This window comes from Ixodes scapularis, unplaced genomic scaffold (genome assembly GCF_016920785.2).
Source record: "Ixodes scapularis isolate PalLabHiFi unplaced genomic scaffold, ASM1692078v2 PGA_scaffold0__279_contigs__length_252992795, whole genome shotgun sequence".
Classification (NCBI taxonomy): domain Eukaryota; kingdom Metazoa; phylum Arthropoda; class Arachnida; order Ixodida; family Ixodidae; genus Ixodes; species Ixodes scapularis.
Genome location: NW_024609835.1, coordinates 58,882,200 through 58,901,536, shown reverse-complemented (window position 1 = coordinate 58,901,536; position 19,337 = coordinate 58,882,200). Strand labels below are relative to the sequence as shown.

The 19,337-nt window shown below is 46.8% G+C and overlaps 1 protein-coding gene across 1 annotated transcript in view; it reads right to left on the bottom strand.

The window, feature by feature from the left end:
• Nucleotides 1–19,337, bottom strand: part of LOC8039944 (galactosylceramide sulfotransferase) — a 257,354-nt gene that overhangs the window by 90,873 nt on the left and 147,144 nt on the right. The window contains exon 3 of the mRNA XM_042288588.1: nucleotides 12,736–12,846. Within this exon, the coding sequence (XP_042144522.1) occupies nucleotides 12,736–12,774 (39 nt within the window). The 5' untranslated portion in view covers nucleotides 12,775–12,846. The remainder of the gene's footprint in view (nucleotides 1–12,735; nucleotides 12,847–19,337) is intronic.

Genomic DNA, 19,337 nt, shown 5'->3' with positions numbered 1-19,337 from the left:
GTTCGTTCGAAGGGCATCCGAAAGGCTGCATCATTCCGCGGCCACCGTGCCCGCGACTGACAGTGTCACCGGCGGCCAAAGAATGAAACTGTGTGAGAGCGAAAAATATTATCTCGTTGCCATGACACCCTGGTACACCGTGGTCTTTCTGCACGTGCGACAACCTCGCTGGAGCTCTGCGCGTGTGAAGCATGAGGCGGCACGAGCCGTCTTGTGCCGTGCCCACGGGTCGACGAGTCATCTGCCGGCGCCGCTTGAAACCATAGTGAGAGAGAAAGAGCTAGAGTGAAAAGCGAACTTCATCGGCCCGTCGCGAGGAGCCCGCTGTCTTCATCTTACACCGTGTGCTTGGGTAATCTGGAGTGCCTTCATGTGCGCTTCGCTTATGCCCGAGTCCCACTAGAGCGACAAACAAAAACAACCGACACCGACAAGCCTCCAACACAAGCAGCACGCTCGCGACAGTATGCCTTTGAATGGCTTTTAGTTCTTCCGTACTCATGAAGTAAGCACGAGCGATTGCGAGCTTGCCAAAGATACTCTCGCGTGCATGATACTCGTATTTGAGCATAGCCTCCTTTATTCTACAAATACTGTCAAATCGCGAAAGAATCTGGTTGGAGGCTTGTCGCTGTTGGTTGTTTCTGTTTGTCGCTCTAGTGGGACTCGGGCATTAGGGCCATGACATCTGGCCATTTTGTTCCGAACGCTTTTTTTTTTTTCTTGTTTCGAAGCGCGTGAGTGAGCGTGTCCCTGCACGCGATCCTGCACTCTAAGAAAAAAGGGAGGAGAAAGGTAGCAAAAGCGACTGTTCCTCCTTGTTGCGGACAAGTTGCCCAGAGAAGGGAGGAACGGCAGTTCAGATGAAAGGAAGAGGGCGAGTTCCTCCTTGTTCAGTTGGCGCAGGGGTAGAACATCGCGCTACTGACCAAGCGGTCAACGGTTCGATCCCCAGAAAAGTGTTGTTTTTTTTTGTTTTTTGTAAAGTTTTTTTTTTTTAATTTTTGTTTACCAAAACACACATAAACAAACCCAGACCGATGAAAGGAAAATTAAAGTCCTTATTATTCTCCGAGACGTTTTCCTCCTCCAGGCAGACCGGAGAAAGCTTTCGCCCTCCCGACCCATCTTCTTTCGGTTTCGTTTTTCGAGCACATCGCGCACGTTGTTTAATAAATTAATGTTGAGTTGATTGAGCTTCAGCGGCAGCAAAGGCCGCCTGTAATTCCGTCTTCTAGTCCAAACGTGCAGAACATTTCGGTTGCATTGACGTTTTTACCACTAATTTTATCAAACGAGCTAACGAAGCCGCTAGAAACAGCGAAGTTCCGGAGCAGTGTCAGCAGCGCTACATACACTGGGTAAGACGGCCGTCTCCAATTTGCGGGACACACGCGGAACTACAGTAGCGAAACCACGCGGAGCTGTGTCGACGTTTTCGACGTTATGGAAATCGCGGGAACTGCGTCCAAGGAAGGCAGGTTTTCCTGCCGGCTGCCTGGGTGCCTTCCGTGCTGAGTTCGGTTCCGTTGTCCCGTGCCGAGTGCCAACCGGCGTTCAACGTGATTCTTCTGCGTGTCAGCAACATCGTCAACGTGGTTCTGTATTTCTTCGTGTCAGCGACATCGTGATGGCAGTGTTGTGGGTTGTGAATAGAAGACTGGAATTATCGCCGATGTGACCGTGTGTTCGCGTATCAGTGGTGTAACAACAAGATGAGATGGCGTAAACTGTCGGGCATTGATGCCGCTGGTCGGGCCGTTATCGGAGGGGCCGGGGTGTCGCAGGATGACATTCCGCTTTACATTAAAGAGTTTAAAACCACTTGAGGGATTAGGTGCAGTCGATCGACGTGTGGATAGTCATGTTGGAACGCTGGTCTGAACGGTAAGCTCCTATCGTACAGTGGCCAATGTGACTGTCGGTCCCCGAGAGCGATTGCGCTCTGGGGAAAAGACAACACTACGAAAGTATGACGGAAAGTACGTATATTTATAATGGAAGTTTAGCATTAAAAAAAAAGACAGGCAAAATCGAAAAAAAAACAAAAAACGCTATCCTTTATTTTACTGTTTAAATATATTACGGTTCCTGTAGAAACTGCCCTCTAAGTGGCGCGCTGGGATGAGCGCTAGAAGTTTTCGAGCTCGCAACGGCGCAGCTCCGTACACTTAACAGTTGTCGGAAGTCGCGGCTTTGACTGCATTCAAGTTGATCGAAAAGCGATTTCTGTGCCCATGAAGCATCACTTCCAGCTGAGTGGATATCCGCTCTACAGAGATTAATTCAAGACGGCAATTGCAGCTTTGCGCGAACAGCACAAATAGAAAAACGAACACTACAATATAAATACTGGCTACGAAGGGCCATGCGGGAAAACAAACTCATGGCTTAGAACCACATTGGAGCGGCTCGATTTATTGGCTTTCAAATAATTATGGCATGATCGAGCGTCTTCTTTTTAATAAGAGATTCATCCCCTGAGCCACTAAAAATAGCCTCAGATGTATGACATTGCTGGGAAAAAATGAACATGTTCGGAATATTTTTTTTGCTTAGGGAGTCACCGAAAAATTCCGTACGTTCAAAACGACCACTATAAAAGGCGGAAACGCAGGGCTCGGTAGTAGTGATCGGGGTAGTGTGCTGTTGTATTGATGTCTGTATGTGCGATGCCTGTGTATGCGTTCAATATATGTTGACCTGATGTTTGTAGTGTGCGCAACGTGTCTACATGTGTTAGAGATTCCGAAGAAAAGGAAACGCAATTGTGGCGTAAGGAAATAAAAATATTTTTTTGTAAAACATGAATTGGGCGGTACCTAGCGCCACCTAGCCTAGCTACGTGCGATTACTCTGCTTGACCCTGCCATCTGGTGGCAAGCGATTTAACATCCTTTTACGCTACGCGGCTACGCCATAATTTCGTGTTACCGTGCTGAGATAAGCCAAGAGGTTGCTTCGGATTTGCTTTTTTTTGAGAGCGGCTTTTGGTTTTGCGGGCGAATGATTTTCACTCCTCCGTGATGTGCGGTTGACGCAACGGTTGACGAAGGAATTGTGGCTCGAGGAATTGCAAAGGTAGGACATAAAGTGCGCGAACTGAGTGCCGGTTGTCTCCGTTGAACATCGCAGTGCTGACGATGAGAAGACTGAGTGACTGCATGCTTTCGAAATGTAAGTTCCTTTACCTGCAAAGGTAAAGAAACTTCGGAAATAAATACAGTTCGCGGAAAGCTCGTGTTACGTTTTTATTTCCTGCTCCTCTCGCTTCGTGCAATAGACTTAGTGTTCTCGTTAAGCCTTACCGAGCTCGATTTGCTCGATTCGTGGCCGCCATAATGAGATGCAGTCGACGGAGGAACTTTTCCTCCCCTGCTTAAGGGACGAAAGTTTCTCCCTTTCTGAAGGAACATATGTGTCAAGAGCATTCCTCCCTTTAGGGAGGACTATACAGACCCTTTTTTCTAAGAGTGTGGCGCTGACTACGCTACGCCGACATTTTGTTGTCGACGATTTCTTTGTATTTTACCTGTGAGCGCCTGCTGTCCACATCGGGTACCACAAAGGATGGTACCGCCCTAAACAGAAGGACGTTGAAACACCCTAAAGGGTAATCTAGCAAAATGTCCACAATCGTGGCAGTAACTTCTGTGGTGGTCCAAATATTTATTCCTTTCAGCCTCGCAAACACGCGGTGGATTAAAAGGCGCGCGAGTTGTTCAGTGTAGACGGTGGCGCAGCGTCTCATCGTCTGTATGATCGGACGCTGCGGCGGGGCCGGCTTCTCTATTGATTCGGCTTCGACTACGCGGAGACCACGGCCGCAGGACCGCTTATTTATAGGGTCCCGGTCGTGGGCTAATGACTGGCCTGCTGGCTGACATCGGTTTTCGATTAGCCGCACCGCGTAAGTGGACGCCCAAACAGGAGAGCCGTCCAGGCTGGCCAACGACGCAACGTCATGACTGGCGGAACCACGCAGCGCCGCCCAGCAGCTTGCGTCAGCATCGCCGTCAGCGCGTCTCGCGGCGTGTCACAACGGGATCCACTAACGATGACGTCATACTCAGGCCTTGCCTCGTAGTTGTTATCGGACGAGCATGGCGGCGGCGACGCGGGGCCTGGACTCCTGCCGCCGACCTGGTTCGGCCAAGAGGAAAATCGCGTAGTCGCGATTGCAGCCGAGGCCGCCGAGTCGACAGAAATCTCGCGGATTAGTCGTTCCCCGGTCCGTCCACGACGATAAGGACTATTCCCTCGGCGTCGCTCGTTTCTCCGGCTGACTGTCTGTAGCTTGCTTCTTGTCGTCCGCTTAATCAAGGTGGCGGTGTACCCAATCCCGGACAGGAGCAGCAGCTCCGGTCCTGTCCAGCTTAGGACGACCTCTCGAAGAGACCCGTTTCTTTACGTTCTTCTTTTGTTTTGCACTCTTATTTGTGCCTCCATAGTCTGCCAAGGACACAGAAGAATTGTGCATATAGTTTGCTGCGATGGACTCTTGGTGTTGCTTGTTTGACCTAATCGGATCGTCGGCTGTGACGTCAGAAAAGTGCCGTGTCCGTACTGTCCGGCTTAGTGACGCCGAATTTGAATCGGGGAATTGGAAGGGCGGAGCCTTTCGTGCAGTTATTATGCAGCAACAGACCGAGGACTGTATTCGTGGCCTCATGACACTTACGGCCAGATCGAGGAGGCTGCGCTTCTGAATGATTGAATTTTGAGAAGTAAAAGACGTTCGCGGTTCTCGGGTATGCAAAGCCCGTTGAGATTTCCGGTTGCCTGCAACGCAACACCGTCGTCCGAGCAGAGAAGAACGAAGGAGTCGCGAGCACGCCCAGATATCACTGGCCGAGCCTTTTGTGCATTACGCTCTCTTAAGTAACATTTCGTCGTGAAGGTTTCGAATCGCACCGGTCTCAAAAAAGAGCGAACTGCTTTACCTAAATACTACTATAGTCACTTTCGGTATTGAGAAGAAACAAGTTTATACTTTTTTTAGGAGATATTTCTATATTATTCGCCCCCTTTTTCACGATAAATATTCGCCGACGTGCTGCACTTCTGACTAAGTCTGTATTTATGTTGCCATATAAAGAAATGAGTAAATAAATGCACCATATTAATGAGAGGTAGCGAAGCACGAAAGCGCGTGGCTTCGGGTAATGTTATATCACTCTATATAACGGCCCGAAGCGCACTGCAACGCATCTGCATCACTGCAGTTCAACTGGTCTTTCTTTCATTTATTTTTTACTCGATGCCGCCTGTTACCGTGTTCACGTTAACTGCGATTAAAATAGTAATCACACAAGCAAGGACACGCAAAAGAACGCATATATATATATATATATAAAACTAAAAGTAATGTACGATTAATAAGCGCCAGCTTGTAGATTCGGATGGCGTCCTCCATGCGTGTGTGCCGCTGAAAACAGAACATTGTGCAGAGTCGCGCTCGAACGCCCGCAAAGACATTTTAGGAGATTGTTTTTGGACACCAGCATTCTAATAATACATAAATACAGATTGCGCCTTTCAAAGCCGAGAAAACGAATGATTGATTACACGAAAAAAAAAAAAAAAGAAATAGCGCATCCAAAGTACACAACGTACAGCATTCAATTAACTGTCAACTCATAATCCGCGTGCTGTCGCTCTGTGTAGCGAAAGCGCATATGCCAAAAAACCAAGCACAAAAAAAAACAAAAACAGGTGGATGTTTAAAGGCTTGACAGGAGGTAACCGTAAGTAAAACCATTCATGTAGATTACTCCGAGTGAAACGAATTGAGCGGCCTTTGCCAGAACGGCGAGGCTTAGCTCGGTCTTTTTCAACAGACCCTCCGCGAAACCGACCAACCAAACACTGATTGTCGCTATGTTTTGGGCCTCGCTCCCGTCGCCGACGAGTTTGGTTTTAACGAACCAACACCACAAAGGGGACAAGGCCTGTGCACGACGTCATCATTAGCGGATCCCCGACCCTCCCCACGTCAAAGTGCAATAATGCGCTTCATTCCGCGTCACGTTCCCCTTTTCCTGACGTCGCCGTCACTCTATAAGGGCATCCGCGCATGCGCCGTGCAACTCGGAAAGGTCCGACGGATGTAATCAAATATTTAAAGCCGGAGTTGGAAACCCGCGGAGTGAAAAAAAAAAAAAAAAAATAACGAAGAGCGCGCTGTCTTTCCACGCTGCAACTTGTATCAGAAAGTGCAACCATTTTCGGTGCGTTAGAAACTACAACGAACGCACGGCGGCTACAGGCCATCTCGCGACAGTCGGTGAACAAAGCAACAGCAGACACTACCCGGCAACGTGACGAAAACCGGCCCTTCGGCGAGCCGGAAATATTATTATCGCATTATTTAAAGACTATTGAATGACTTAATAGAATAAAAAAAGACACGAATTCCCACCAAGGAATATTCCGCGGGTGTGCAAACAGCGTTTCTCGTTTATTTCGCTAGTGGGGCGAGGCGGTTGTTACGCGTGTGTTCGCCTCACACAGTCCGTAGCATTAAGATTCCGACAATAATTCACTAGTCCCCTGTTTTTACGATCCCAACTCTGCGGGCACCGCACGAGTAATCCCGCCAAGACCGAACAAAAGACTGCGCCTTATGAATTGTAAAAGAGGTTCGCTTTAAGGCTGGCAAAACAACGCTTCCCGGGAGATATCGTATCGATGAAACTGAAACTTTGGTCGAATAAGAAATAAAAGGCGCAGCAGCGAGTCGAAATAGGAAAACGTGCCGATTCCACCGAAAACGTGGATAAAGCGCGGGCGATTACGCGGAGTCTCTTTATTTTTTGTCTTTTTATTTTATTTTTCCAGCTTCCCACGCGGTTGGAATTTCGGTCGCGTCTTCAGTAGCCGAGAGTATTTCGACTCCAGATAGAATTCCCCGAGTCTCCCGGAACGCAGTGAGACCTCCTGGTCCTAAATGTGCGACGCGATTTAGTTTTAAGCCGCTTAAAGCTCTCCGTTCTACGAGTCCGAAGAGCGACAAAACAGTTCAACCACGGAGGGCGAACTGTTTTTTCGAGGAAACGGCATTCGTGACTTGACTGTACAAGCGATTGCCGTGAAGCAGCAGATTGTTGAGATGGCGAACGAAAAGCACCTCTTCGCGACAGCCAAAAATACAATCCTTAGGCTTGCACCCCTGCCTCCCTCCTCCTCCTCCTCTTCCTCCTCCTCCAAACACACACACACACACACACACACACGCACACACACACACACACACACACACACACACACACACACACACACACACACACACACACAAAAGTGTAACGACGTTCTCTATTTGACATTTGACCGTAAGTAACTGTGACCTTCGGTCCTCGACCCCAAGGCACACTCTCCAACATTACGAATGATCCATTCGAGAAGCCCGTTTTAGGCAGCTACGCTGGATTTCTTTCTGTCACGCTTACACATCTTGGGGTTGTGAGGAAAGAATTTAACCCCTTCTATTCCCTTTATAAAAAAAAAATAAAGTGTCTATAGTCAAAATGTGCTTAGCACCGTCGCAAAAACTGGATCGGCGAATGGGTCTTTCATATTGTATACGCTATTTCAAACGAATCTACATAAATATGAGATTGATGTCAACACGACGAGAACGCCAAGCGTTCGAAGACCAAAAACGCATCCAAGGGATCACGGGGTTTGTCGGTATGACCAAGCGGCATTGCCCTTACTGTACAGCGCTTCAGCTTTCCTCTTTATTTACTGACTTATCCGTAATACAAGTGTTTCAAGGAACATCGGGGACCCGAACAGAACGTCTACCGCAGTGCCGCTCATGCAGTCGAGTACGGGGATATTAAAGCGACGCCATTTTGAGCGCACGGTAAATCGGAGTACAGTCTCGGACGCGTTAAAGAGAAAGATCGGCAATCGATTACTCGCAGTCATAACTATACCTTTAAAACTTCGATTGATTACTCAATTAAGTGGCGTCGCAAGAAATTGACATTACTTTACAAAAAAAAAAAAACAATGTATTTCTCACGAATCATGCCAACCCTTCTTCTTATTAAGTATGTATATTTTGTCGTGTAACTGCTACTTCGTGATGCATACCACAGTTAGAAGTCGTAATGTATATGCACTTTTCGAACTGGCCATCGATTAGAAGAAACCAGGCCGGCTTGCTAGAAACAGCGTCTCAGCTGAGACTGGGTGAAAGCAAGCGCTGCTAAGGCCAGCGCATGAACTGAGCGGGACTCAAACCGCGTCTCAAGATGCTCACGCGCCCCAGCCTTTGCGGTGCTTTCTTTCCTGATAAGCTGTCTATACACCCTTTTTACACGGGCACACTTAACTGTAGTTACGCTTAGTCACCGTTATTACACAATACTTGCAGAAAACATTCTGCGGCTATACAGTCAAAGCTATGGGCGCACATGTGCTTGAGCATACTGAGCACCCATCACAGCAGTGCACGCGCACTCTTCACTTCTTCTGAAGTAGCTGTCCAGGAGTATAGCGCGGTAACAGTGGCGCCGCGTAACAGCAGTTAAAGGTGACTTAACTGCGGTTAACTGTGCCCGTGTAACACTTGTATTACCGGCCCAGACGTAAACTTAAGGCGGGCATACTTATTATAAATTCTTATGCGATAAAGGTGATTCAATGTGTACATGCCACTCCACTGGAACATAGTGTGAGCCACAATGCCACATCAATAAATCACAGCTGGAGTGTTTTTTTTTTTTTTTGTTGCTTACGGCAATGCTTATATCTATTCTATTCCGCATGAAATGAAAGGATTCAGTAGTTAATTAAAGAGTTGGTTTAGTCCTTGTTAAGATATAGAACGAGAAATATAGATATCTCGTTCGAAAGTAAACAGGGATTGTCACTTGAAGAAAAATATATTCCAAGTAACTAGTGGATTCTTATAAAAAAAAAATTAGCAGGGCGACTCCAAAAAGAACGTCGAGTATACCTAGGTTTGTGATTGTTTCTTTATAGATCAATAAAAAATATCTAAAAATAACGTTAAGTTATAATTGTTTAATCCTGGAGTAATTGTAATTAATTGCTACCCAGGAAACATCGGGATTGTTTACTGGTACTGTAATTGTAATTGCCTATAAAACCAATCCTCAGAGCGTGTACTCAATGAGTAACAGAGGCGTGTAGATATGTTGCTATAAAATGCTGGACGCGTAGTTCGCTCACTCTACACGGCCTCGCGGAAGAATGTACGGATAACACAGAATCGCAATGACTAAGAGCTGATGCATTGCCATGCTATAAGAAGGTTGACCAAATGTATCTATTGCCTTCAAAACGAGCACATTGGCTAACCTAACTTCATGAGAGAAAAAAAAATTACACTAACATGAGAAAGAATAAGTTGCATTATTATCCTTTCCTAATCAAGTGTATTTCTTAGTCCAACCAGTCGTCTACCAACTTATAATTCCCCCAATGTTTCAGGAGGAGGATCCGAAAAACCCAGACACAACACGAATGAAGTCGCTCAACTTCGTGCGGCGGATCGATCAACGAAAACGTTTACGGCTGACTGTTTAAAATTAAATGAAAAACGTGCGAATGTAAAGAGCCGACCTAAACAGGCGAAGCCGCTCACACATAAAAAGGAGACCGGTCTCTGCCAAGTCGACCCGAATATCGATTATGCTTATGAAACGTAGAAAACGAAACCTCAGAATGCAAACAACCCAGGGGAGACTGACTACGCGACGAAAGCTGAACAAACACTTTTCTTTTTTTCCCCCCGAGAGAAAAAAACAAACAAAAACAGAACGGTCCAACCCTAAACCCCAATAAATATATATATAGGCTAATTTTATTTCAAATCGTGCAAGAAAAAAACTATCGGTTCTAAAAAATTCTAGAAAAAAATATATGTTGGTGGAAAATGTGTGACTAGAACAAAACAGCAAATCAGAACTGGGTAAATTTTTATGTTATTGCGTTTTGGGCTTCGAAAGGAACGTGGGTCTTGCGATTCTTGCCGTTTTCACTAGAGACACATCTTGGAGTCGCGCAACGTTTAGTGTATCAGTAAGCAAGTCTGAAGTGGCGATAGGACCCGAAACTTAGAGACAATACTACTGCAAATTACAAGTGCTGTCAGACGACCTAGATATTGCTACTGCAGAACAGAACTATGTGCAAAAACAGGCGAATAACGTCGGGATGGTATGGCAGCACACCTAGAATCGACAGTAACAGATCACTTGGATGTGTATTGCTTACACCATATCATGACGAAGCAGAGGACATCTTTCCGTGTACATATATGGCCTAACGACAAGACCGGAAGTGTGCAGGCGAGCTGGTGACAGTTGATCATTTTGTGTAACAGCCGAAACTGTGGTTAGGTAAAAAAAAAAGTGGAAAGTGACATGGAGGAGAACTTCTCAGTAGTAGAAGAAAAAGAAACAGAAGGGGTTATTGGTGACATGGGCGAGCAAAAAGGCCGTTTTGGTCGGCATTCAAAGGTTGACCAAACGTTCATTATGATGTCTTTATTTTTTGTAATTCTGCTTTCCTCCACCGAAATAAGAACAATGTCATACTGTCAACTTCCGTGGTGTAATTTTAAGAATGCGATGATTTCAAGCTTCCATCGGGCTTTTTACACATACCATCGAACTTAGTTCGCAACTGATAATATGTAGCCAAAATCACCGCTCGTGACGTCACAGCGAGGCAAATCCTAAGCGTGACGTCACGAATGGAAGTCATAAGAGGGCGCCACGAAAACATTTCGGCGCTAATAGTCCGTCGAAGAAAAAAAACTGTCTTCTGATTATTCTATTTACTTATAGTGATTATGGACTAATAAATCGATCCATTGTATTACAGTGTTATTCGTGCCTCTCCTAAATAGACCTATTGCTAAATTACCCAAGCATCAAGGAGAATGCAGGGATTGGTGTTCCACGAGCCACACGCCTTCCCCGTATAAAAGAATCGAAGTAAATAACCAAAATAAGGCGTTGACGAACGTAAACTTGGTTTGCTCTGTATGTTTATACAGCCTTCATGGAGATACGCCACAACGGGTAATCGGTCTCTTAGCTGCAGATGAGAAATTTAGCCAGTGCAGTACAACCGCTAACCTGGGATTTTTAACATGCATTACACAATAGTGATTACACGAACGCGTGCCGGTACGAAATTCATCCAGATCGAAACGGGCGGGGGCGGTAGGGAATCGAACCCAGGAGGTTCCCAGCGCAAGCTTTCGCTCCACGCTCCGAGCTGGGACGCTGAACTCCATGGGACGAATATGCTGCGAATAACCGACGATTTTTGCCCGGCGGCGTTTGCTCTGCGCGTGGAATCAACACAATGGCTCCTATGTCGCGCGCAAAGCGAACGTGCCGTCGGGCGGCGTTCGCCAGTCATTCGTCACATAATTCGTTCCATGGTGTTCAGCCTTTAGCCCACTCGGCCACTTCCTTCCCACCGTTGACGAACGCACGTGTAAGATGCAATTTGTTTTAGGCATTTGCTTTAGAAAAGTTGCTACTGCTGATGCCAGCACGTGCAGCAAGTGGAACACCAATCCCTGCATTCTCCTTGATGCTTGGGCAATTTAGCAATAGGTCTATTGAGCGTTTTGTTTATTGTTGAGCATGCAAAAGTGATAATAAAAATGTCTTTTCATTGAGAAATAAAAGCTTGGCTGCGACGTTTGTGTATGAAATACCACAGTATGTTTGTTGAGTGTGTGTCCCTCTTTAACATTTTTGTGCAGTGGAACATATGTGGCTGTGGAAGCTTTACCGGATCAAATAACTTTGCGTCCTGCCCAAATATCTGGGCATCCTCGACTGACAAAGCAAACACCTAAACGAAAGCTTTTCTCCCATTTCAAAGGAAAGTGAAAGTGTATGTATATGATGCTCTAAAATGTTCTTACTTTTCTTTATAGGTCCATACATTTCTCTGTTGTATCAACCCTTTTTTTTTAGAAAGCAAACACAAAGAGCTTTGTAGAGCAATTTAGCAGCACACGACTCTTTGCATGTTACTTCTATCGTTAGAAATTACCCACAGATGTGTTCCGGTACACCTGACACGATTGCTTTAACGCGTACAGTAAAGGCATGCTCATGCACTTGCGCTTGACTGCGGCCGGCTGCGACACGACGGGTTTTTAAGCCTCTTGTGACTACTCCCGACCGGCTGCGCAGCACTGCAGCCGGTCATGAGCAGTCACAAGAGACTTAAAACCGGTTTCTACACCGTCGCAAATGTGCGAACAAGCCTCAAGATTCTACAAGTTCCATAAAATGTAAAAAAAAAAAATAGCGTAGAACTGGTTATAAGCTACGTCTTAATCCTTCAAGCAGCACGCCCCGCTGTCCGCGGCGCGAAAGACAGCAGGCACCGGGCCTCCGGCACTCCGGACACATCTGACACGTGACCCGAGAGGGGCGAGAGGGTAGGCCACGCGCACGCCACCCCCTAAGTTTTACCGACGCACGGGCCGCAGCGCCATAGAGAGGGCTTCTCTGTGGGGTGGCGTTCCTTGGAACTATAACGCGTCGTACCCAATGGGAATTTATTCCTTGTTTCGCAACTACAGACATGGGAAAGGCGAATTTATGCGCCGTTTTTCGCGGCCTCAAATCCTGGTAACGCCGGTTCGCCCCATGGGGCAGTTAATGCTTTCGTATTAAAAAAAAAGACCAGGAAACAATGTTAAAATAGGCCCTTGAGACTCACCTTGAGTAGAGTTCTGTAGTCATACACTCTGCATGTCATGGCGGCCTCTGACTAGTCTCGCCTCCAGGAGAGCGCTGAGTGCATCCGAGCCCCTGGCACGACAGTGGACACCTGCAGACAGCACAAGGAAATGGGACATCGTGAGCGATGTTGCGCGGAAGCATAAACTTTATGCATTTAGATTGCTACTTCGAACACACTGACTTCTACGAGCGCATCGAGCGGCAGATATATATAAACTTCCCTTGCGTTTGTTTTTATTATTTTGTTAATGGCTCGGCAGTCTAAAACATACGTCCTACCATTTTTTTCTTAAAATTTAATGTTTGTGCCGCAATATCGAAAGTTGGCGTTTTTTGCCGCTATCACCACCGACGTTGCTAATTGGGGATCATTTCCCCAGGGCAGACAACGGAGAGGCTCCAATCTCTAGCTGCCACCCAGGTATGCACATCGGCTTATTTACATAGGACGTTGTATTTATCGCGACATATACCTTAAAGTCACGCAATTAAATTAACGATGCTTGACCGTTCATTGTCGACTCGCGAATCTGGGATGCATGTAAGAAGCGGACAAGAGCAATTAAAGTGCGGGACGCTGTACCGCTTATGGCCACTGAACTCGAATAACAAGAGCTAAGTGAGCCAACTTACAGCTTAAGAACGACAGTGCACTGCCCAGTCACAAACATAGCATTATGTAATGGTTACCCTCTTTTCTGGAATGGAGTACGCGGAGTATACATATCGAAAAGTTGAAACTGTACTTGTGCAAAATATGCGAAGCTTTATGTTTTCTAAATCATTGATTATGACGACACCTGACAAATTTGGTGAATGGCTGAGTGTGTTAATTATGATTTTGTATTATAGAGGCTTTTTTCTGAGCTCCTAAAGCAGGCATTTGTCAGGATGTGCTATGTAGGAGAATTTTGTGCGGATTATGCTCCAAGTGGAAATTATCTAAAGAAACGCTTTTTTTCGCCTTCAAAACCGACATTTTCCATGCGGACTATACACTGGGTGCGAAACATACGGTATCATAAATAGTCAAGCTCTGTCGTTTTACCGATGGAAACGACTATACTACGAGAAATACACAGACGACAACTTTCCAGCCACTGAGAACCGATCCCTGAGCTTTACTGAGTGCTAGAGGAGTGATCATGGAAATTGTTGTTTATGGGAGCATAAATAAAGACATGATGATGATGATCATCATCATCATCGTGCTGAAAGCTCTCCACACAAAATAAATAATAAGAAAATAGCCGAATAGGTAGTGCTGTCCTATATTCTGTCTCACATTAAGTGCACAGCCGACACCATAAGCCGATAGGACCAATCAAACGGCATCGAAAGTGCAACGTCATGGTGTTTTTCATGTATCTGTATGTGCTCTATCATCGCTAAACCAATCGCGCACAAGGAAGGCCCAATGACTTGCGGTTTTCGTATCTGTGTTCGTGGACGTGTGTGTTCCCGTCTTCGACTGCGCTCGGACATGTGATGCGATGAAGTATGATGAACTGGGCTCGCGCTTCCACGAAGTGCAAATGAAACCCGAGACGTGCTGCTCCACGACGTATCACGCCACCAAAACCATAACGTATGCGTGGGTCACACCAGAGACTTTACGTTTAGGTCAATATTCTCTTCCGTCACGTCACTTACCGAGCTCCCGTCTGTAGATCGCAGTGGTTAGCTTATCCGAATTCCCAGCGCTCCGCGGCAAAGCACGTTCAGAGAGTACGCACACTCCCATCAATGCAATGGCTGCAGCGACTGTCCCGGGTGGCCCTCGTCGCACTTCAACGCTTGCATGCACTTTACGCTTCGGACCAAAACTACGACGCCAATCGTCCAACTTCACAGAAGTTCTGTCGCGTCAATCGTTGTAACGGCATTTACCAAATTCAACAGTGGGCTCCCAAAGCCTCTTAGCCGTAACTTTTTTTTTTTTTTTCGAATTCACCAAAGCTTGTTTTCTTAATTATACTTCTGTCAAGCCCGCGCCTACTTTCGTATCGTTAAGTCATACAGGAGGAAAGAAAGACCGAAAGAGGCAGGGACATCAACGGGCAAACGCTTTCTATAAAAAAAAAAAAAAAAAAAAAAAAAAAGAGCCCACTTTGGAGCGCCATTTTTTCGCTTTTCACGCGGAGAATAAAATAGGGCCGAAGCTTCATTTTCTGGCGCTTTACCCTGCCGCGGCTTGAAGCAGCTGAAGGCGGCAGTTGGCTGCGCAGTCGATGGGGCTGCGATCGCCTCGAGATTAGGGGGCAGGCAAGAGATTGATCTCCGGAGAGCGAAAGCGTTATGACTTCAAACCTTTTCCCGCTTTTTTTTTCTCCCCTTATATTAGTGTTCTTCCGAAATAGGGCAGACGGCAGCTTACGCGGCGCTATTCTTGGGAGCACCCAGCCGTATTGCCCGCATTGCTCAGCAGTCCGCACTTTTGAGCATTCACAAGAGCGTTCCCTAATAGCCGCGTCCCCAAAACGACTGCGTTCGTCGCTCTCCGTCCTTTCGTTATTAACGTTCTAAGTAGTTTTCGCGCACGTATAAAAAAAAAAAAAATTGGCGTGAAAATCAACACTTTTAGCGACAATCACCGCTGTTTTACCCTTTTGAGTTTCACAAAATTAAAATAAATTGTTTTCTTCTACTTGTCCGCCTCGTCACTTTTACGCCGGGGTAACACTGCTTGTATCATCATACAAGAGACAGTCTGCATACAGATTCGAACGCGAGTCATCGCGAGATCCGTGCTTCGAATGCCGCGTGGCAATGAGTTCAAGGAGAAGACTTGGCCCGCGGCATTCAAACCACGGGTATTGCGGTGGCTCGTGTTGGCCGACTGTCTTTTGTATGACTGATGAGCAGTGTGACCCCGGCTTTAGACCCGTAGACTTCCTGCTCATACAAAGAGCACTGCGCGGATATCAGCTTTATCATCCGCATTCGATCCTCATCCACAGACTTTCTGTCCGCATCCGAACCGCATTTGCGAAATTCGAAACCTCATCCGCGAAATTCGGAACCGTATCCGACCCGCAATCCACGCTTTCATTTTACATCATGAAATCAAGCATGAATATAGAACAAAAGGCATCCGGATAGTATCCTATAAGCCGTCTGCTTACTTTTGTACAAAGAATATTTCGTGTCAGAATACGGTGAAAGGCATTTCATCGTATTCTGTTTTATGGTATTTATATAAGTTGATCACCCTTCTAGAGACACTTCACATCGCTGGGAAGATGATCGCAGTAATGAGGTCGTCTTGGGTGTCCGTGACAGTTTGCCCAGAAGGAGCGCTCAAGAGAAAATAAATTTTAATTTTTTTTCGTTTTTGTTTTGTGAAATTTACTTCAAGCAGACGTATATTTTCGAAACATAAAAATAAAAGAACATTGCGTCATTTTATTTATGCCAGACTATTAAATAGTGGGAGAGGAAAGGCGGTCCCTCACAGCAGCATAGTACTCGTACATAAGGCGCGAGTACACCACTGGGAAAATATCACAATATTCAATAATGTCAACACCTCCTATCGGTTTCAGTTTTAAACACGAACCTTCAAATGCATGCTCGGAACCACTGCGGTCGCGCACGTTAATGGGCCGCCTCGGCAAGAAAATGTAAATCCAGAGCCGCGTATATTCGCATCCGATCCGCAGCCGCAGCCCTTGGCATCCGCATCCGAACCGCAATCCGCCAAATCTGGTTCATTTTTATCCGCATCCGCCAGTTGACTGCGGATATCCGCGGACCTGCGGGGCTCTACTCACACATCACACACAAGACACGGAGTTCCTCTGCAGACATGATAACCGAAATATCTGCGGACACACCTCGAGTTTGATCGAAGCAAGTAAAGCTTCGTACATATATGTATGCTTCGAACATGTCTGCCGACAGTTTTAGTATGCCCAGTGCAACCGCCATACAAGAAACACGCCTCAGATTGTGTCTGGAGCCTGTGTTGTTTTTAATATATATGCATGAGCAGGGGCGACTGAGGCTTAACGTTACCGCGTTCACGACCGAAATGGGCCACCACTTCACTACTGGCTCTCAGTTGTCGGCGTGTCGTTGCCACGCACGTCAGTGTGCCTGGTCCCTCTACAGCGACAACAAGCAAACACGGCTCGCAAACATGGCGGATACACCTTGTCAATTACTCTTTTGCTTTAACCTGAACAGTACACAAACAAATAATAAAAAAAAATACGACAGGCTTCAAAATCAGTTGAACAAAAAGTAAAAGATTTTGTTTTGTGAGTACACGAACATCGGTGTCGTCGCTGTAAAGAAACGCGGATGCAGCCGTAACTGCCACTCCGCTTCCGTCACCACGGTCACACGTCAAGTTCACGCATTTCACGTTGGCATTCCTGTTACTAAACACAACGGCTGCGCCAGTTCGTCACCGCCATTCTGCCAAGCACCTCAATGAAACGCAGAAAGGTCGTCGGCAGACTTGTACGCAACGTTTTGCTTCTATCCAGTTGCATTTTTAAGTAACGGCTTAATTACTTTTCAACAGAAAGTACGAGTAACGTAATTTCGTAACTTCCCGATGGAGTGACCAGTAACGGTACTGAGTTACGCTCGGAGAGGAACGTGTACGACACAAGTTACTCCATTTGATTTTTACGCCAGCACGCGCCATGTGACTTTGAAGGCAAACGCTATGAATGCGCTAAAAAAACTAGGCAATACGAACGACAGAAAAACGATACATCCAGAGTAACGAAAAAATAACTCGTTACCTTTGAGCTGAAGTGATGAGTTCCTTTCGAACGTCAGTAACGAGTAACATACTTAGCTACTTTCTGACCGAGTAATGAGCTACGGTATTTATTAGCTTTGTTTCAGCAACGTGAACTTGTCTGGTCGTTGGTAGCGCGTGGCCCTGGAATTTGGAGCGTTCGTTGAAATCATCCGCTGCGCGCGCGTCGCGGGCGTAGACATTACTGTTTTTTTTTTTTCCAAGTTGACCTAGGCTTTTCCAAACATCGAAAGCCTCTCTCGAACCGGCGTCGGCATACACCGGGGTTGTGAAAAACGAGAGCAAACATCGGAGGGCAAATAGCGACCAGGAAGTGAGAAAGGCTGCCAGGCGAAAGTGTTGAGCCTCGCTTAATTATATCCGTAATTAAACCGCCACGTTCGGCAGGGGTTACGTCGCTTCAAACCCTCTTCGTGCGACCAATTATTTCTTCTTTTTTTTTTCTCGTTTGCCGGGAGCAGGTTGTTTACAAGGCGTTAACAAGCGTGTTCCGACACTTTCGCTCCCACAGGAGTTTGCGCGTGATGTTACTTGTTTTCGGCACCGAAAACAGTGCTGGCGTTTTTATTGTGCGTGTGTGCGTGTGTTTATACATCATTGTGGGCGTTTTTATTTTTTACACTTTCCGAATGATTTATATAAAAAACACGGTAAAAAAAATCCACGAAACACCAATTGGTATTGACTTTTATATGTAAAATGGAAACTTTCAAGCTGCAGACGTCGTGATTTCAGAGTCCTCAAAAACTTTGGAAGAGTACACTACAATACAAAGTGATTATAGCCGCTAAGAGCTCATTTATCCGGGGTCACACTGCTCATACATCACACAAAAGACAGTCTGCATACGGATTCGAACGCGAGTCGACGCGAGATCCGTACTTCAAATGCCGCCTGGCAACGAGTCCAAGGAGAAAACTTGGCACGCGGCATTCGAACCACGGACATTGCCGTGACTCGTGTTTGCAGACTGCCCTTTGTATGACGTATGAACTGAGGGAGAGGAGGGGACGAGAGGGCGCGGAGACGTCCGAACGCCGAGCCCCGGTTGGAGCCATGAGCGGGTCTGCGTCCTCCCGAACAGTTTTTCTTGGCGGAAGTGATCAGAGTTGCGACCTCGCGTTGTTGCCTCTTGATAACGCCGAACGCCAGGAGTTATTCCTGACGCGGAGCCAGCGCATAGCAGCAGATTCGTTAGCGCCACCAGCGTGTGATCTTCTCCATGAACGATTCTACAACTAGAAGCCGCGGTTGTACCACCCCTGCACCATACAAAGGACACGGTGTCCGCCGCCGACACGTTGACAAAAGTATTAATATGTTTTACTGTTCAGCCGCAGTGGGACCACGGCCGAACAGATTCGTTAGCACTGTCGGCTGTGATCTTCCTCTCCAACGACTACACAAACACTTTATCCCCCCTGTTTTACGTAAACCTAGACACCTGCGAGCTGCAGCTGACGGCCCCGACACGGGAAGCTTTGCAGGAGCGGAGAACGGGCTGATTTTACGGCCCCGCTCTAAAAAGGGGCCCACAGCGTAGCCGCCGCTCACGTCCGAACGATGTGAAACGCCGCGGCTCCAGTGCGACTTTTACGGCGTTTTCGCCGCCCGCAGCGCTTTCTTCCGCGCAGCGTCCTTCGGATTGGCCACGGCGATCGTAAAGAGAGCGAAGCGTTTGAGGGAACCTGCAAATCGATACTCAAGAATCGGGAGGTTCACGTCGCCTCCGGTACCGCCGACGTCTGAAAAAAGCGCTTTCCGAAAGACACAAGCGAGAGCGCGATAGCGCAAAGGGTCCA